Genomic DNA, 3,489 nt, shown 5'->3' with positions numbered 1-3,489 from the left:
TTAGAATGATCTCTGAAGGATCATGTGACACTGAAGACTGGAGGAATGATGCTGAAAATGCAGTTTGATCACTTAGAAAATGTGTATTACAAATTATAATAATATTTCAATATTTTTTTTGATCTAGTAAATGCAGCCTTGCTGAGCAGAACAGACTTACACAAATTAATTTTATTTTTTCGATGCATGGAACATTGGAACCTGCCTGTATTTCAACAGCACTAAAGTAAATAAATAAATAACAATGTTCACTAGCCTTAAATATACAAATGTCTGAATATTTAAAAAGTTCTGAAATACACAAAGAAACTTATTTGGAAAGCTAATTCACAACAAATGTATTGTCATTTATTACATACAAATGAGTAATATGATGCATCATGGATTTCACAATTTTTTATAAAACATGCTTTTCTCTGAAACACAAATGCAATTTCTGGCAGCAAAAAAAAAAAAAATTGTCCAAAGGGGTCAAATTGTTTTGTTCAATTTTCAAAAGCTATGGCCAGTTCCACAGCCCACCAACAACCAATCAACCTCCAGATGTCGGTGTGAATGTGGCACATCTTTTGTCACTCAATGCTTTATCAAATAGCATCTGGTCAGAAAACGGTCACATGTCATTGATTGCTGTGTATACAGTACTTCCACAGCAAAAGTAAACAGGCATGCAGGAACTCTGAAAACATTCACATTCACAAAGCCTTTGTCAAAGGTTGCCAGGGGAAAGGAGCTCGCAGGAGTGCAAAGAAGGCAGATATCAAACAAACGGAGTCTTTAATAAATTCACAAGGGAAAAATTGAGAAAAAAAAAACTTTACATGACGGTAACAGGATAAACAAACTGACGAAAGGCAGGGCTAAAACATGCTAAACCAAATGATGGACTTATAAGATACTGTCAGGATCTTGGCAAGGAGGAACTCAGGTGCAGACAGGATTTACAACACAAACAGGTTTATTTACAAAAAGGGGAAAATAAAAACCCACGAGGGGGAAAACAGGACTAGGGCAAATACAAAATAACTAAACAGGACTGATTAATCAAGATAAACAAAGACTCAAGACAGGAGAACACTAACTACAAATAACACTCACGGCTATACAGGATACAATCTCAATCACAGGTGAGGAACACAATGAACCGACGCAAGACAGAGCACACTAGGAGATCTAAATAGGGGGAACAATCAAGACACGACAGGTGGCACAGATGGGACAATCAAGACACGACTAGGTTAACAAGGGGGGCGGGGCAAGGGAACGAGACAACACAAGCACATGGCCCAAAGACAAGGCCATGCGCTTGTACACAAAACATGGGTCTGTCATGATCCTGCCTCAAGACTAGGAAAAATCAAGGACACGAGGGCAGAATCATGACAGAACCCCTCCCTTAAGGAGCGGCTTCCAGACGCTCCTCAAGGGAACATCAAACACGGGACACGACTGACATGACAGACTGGGACACAGACACAAACCAACAGGACATGACAAATAATAACAAAGGCAGACATGAATACACGACGGCAGGGTTAGGGTGACAAATCAAAAAAAACAAACAGGGAAGGGGAGGAGGCGGGACCACAAAGTTCATGGGGGACAGACCAGGGTGAGTGGGTGGGGCAGGAGTTTTAGGAGGACAGGACGAAGGCTGACGACGGGGGGTACGGGCAGGTCTGGGTGGTGAGGGGCGGGGAGGGGTCTCGGGACAACTGACAGGGGACATGATAGGAGCAGACAAGGGACGCGGGGCAACACTTACGGGACGCGGGGCAAGACTTACGGGACGCGGGGAGACGACAGCTGGACACGGGGGGACAACATCTACTGGACACGGGACGACAACATCTACTGGACACGGGACGACAACATCTACTGGACACGGGACGACAACATCTACTGGACACGGGACATCTACGGGACACGGGGCAACATCTACTGGACACGGGGGGACAACAGGACACGGGACATCTACGGGACACGGGGCCACATCAACAGGATACATGACTTCATCAGCAGGACACGGGGCAACACTCACGGGACACGGGGAGACGACATCTACGGGACACGGGGAGACGACATCAGGACACTCGGGATTTCTGGGGACAGGGTCTGAGGACAAGACAGGACTGACGGGGACTTCTAGGATACGGACAAGACTAGACAAATAATCAGAAAAGGCTTTAGCCGCTAAGACAATTGGCATCTCCTTACGAGATGAGATACACTGAACTAAAGTCTTTGCTGCAGAGTCGGCCGCGGCACTCTCCTGCGCTCTCACGACTGCCGACTTGCATACTGCCCTCTTCTTTGCCGGCTCGGGCACGCCAGCGCTCTCCGCTGCTGGCTCGGACACGCTCACCGCTGCTGGCTCGGGCACGCCAGCGCTCACCGCTGCTGGCACGGGCACGCCAGCGCTCACCGCTGCTGGCACGGGCACGCCAGCGCTCACCGCTGCTGGCACGGGCACGCCAGCTCTCTCCGCTGCTGGCTCGGGCACGCTCACCGCTGCTGGGTCGGGCACGCCAGCGCTCTCCGCTGCTGGCACGGGAACGCCCACCGCTGCTGGCACGGGCACGCCCACCGCTGCTGGCACGGGCACGCCAGCGCTCTCCGCTGCTGGCACGGGCACGCCAGCGCTCTCCGCTGCTGGCACGGGCACGCCAGCGCTCTCCGCTGCTGGCACGGGCACGCCAGCGCTCTCCGCTGCTGGCACGGGAGGAGACAGGGTCACAGGACCGGCAGGCCCCCTCTTCCTCCTCTTCCTCCTTGGGCGCGGTGCAGAGGCCACAGCTGGGTCAGAGGCGGGTTGGGGGAGTTTGGTCTCGGGCAGGGCAGTCTCGGACGCCGAAGACTCAGAAGTTGACTCCCATGAAAACCGTCTCCCTCGTTTCATGGGGAGACTGCTGGCTGAGGAGGGCACCTCAGGACTCTGGGAGGGGCTTGCCTGACCCCCCAGGGTTGCCACGGCCAGGACACGACCCTCCGGGATCGCCGGCAGCTGGGTAGGTGGGGACCTCTGGGGCTCCTCCTCTCGCCCGCTCGCTCCGGAACGACCTCCCCTGGTCCCCCGGAACACCACAAGGCGAGAGCCCTCAAAACCATCTCGCTGGCTGGCTGATGCCATCCAGCATTGCCTCCTGTCTGCTGAGTTCCTTGGCGGTTGATTCATTCTGTCAGGATCTTGGCAAGGAGGAACTCAGGTGCAGACAGGATTTACAACACAAACAGGTTTATTTACAAAAAGGGGAAAATAAAAACCCACGAGGGGGAAAACAGGACTAGGGCAAATACAAAATAACTAAACAGGACTGATTAATCAAGATAAACAAAGACTCAAGACAGGAGAACACTAACTACAAATAACACTCACGGCTATACAGGATACAATCTCAATCACAGGTGAGGAACACAATGAACCGACGCAAGACAGAGCACACTAGGAGATCTAAATAGGGGGAACAATCAAGACACGACAGGTGGCAC

At 51.2% G+C, this 3,489-nt stretch overlaps 1 protein-coding gene across 1 annotated transcript; it reads right to left on the bottom strand.

Annotated features, from left to right (window-relative positions):
- Positions 1-978: 978 nt before the first annotated feature.
- LOC127969360 (uncharacterized) lies at positions 979-3,145 on the bottom strand. Its single transcript, XM_052571246.1, has 2 exons — positions 2,038-3,145; positions 979-1,938 (listed from the first exon to the last, which is right to left on the bottom strand). The coding sequence occupies exons 1-2, from the start codon at positions 3,128-3,130 to the stop codon at positions 1,433-1,435; spliced, it is 1,599 nt and encodes a 532-aa protein (XP_052427206.1). The 5' UTR covers positions 3,131-3,145; the 3' UTR covers positions 979-1,432.
- Between the last annotated feature and the right edge of the window lie 344 nt (positions 3,146-3,489).

This window comes from Carassius gibelio, chromosome B12 (genome assembly GCF_023724105.1).
Source record: "Carassius gibelio isolate Cgi1373 ecotype wild population from Czech Republic chromosome B12, carGib1.2-hapl.c, whole genome shotgun sequence".
NCBI lineage: Eukaryota > Metazoa > Chordata > Actinopteri > Cypriniformes > Cyprinidae > Carassius > Carassius gibelio.
The sequence above is the reverse complement of the archived record's forward strand: the minus strand, read 5'-3'. Positions and strand labels throughout refer to the sequence as shown.

Coding starts and splice junctions, on each gene's coding strand:
- LOC127969360 (XM_052571246.1), bottom strand. CDS start 3,130: ATGGCATCAGCCAGCCAGCGAGATGGTTTTGAGGGCTCTCGCCTTGTG. Junction 1,939..2,037: donor CGTCTCCCCGTGTCCCGTGA/GTGTTGCCCCGT, acceptor CGTGTCCAGTAG/ATGTTGCCCCGTGTCCCGTA.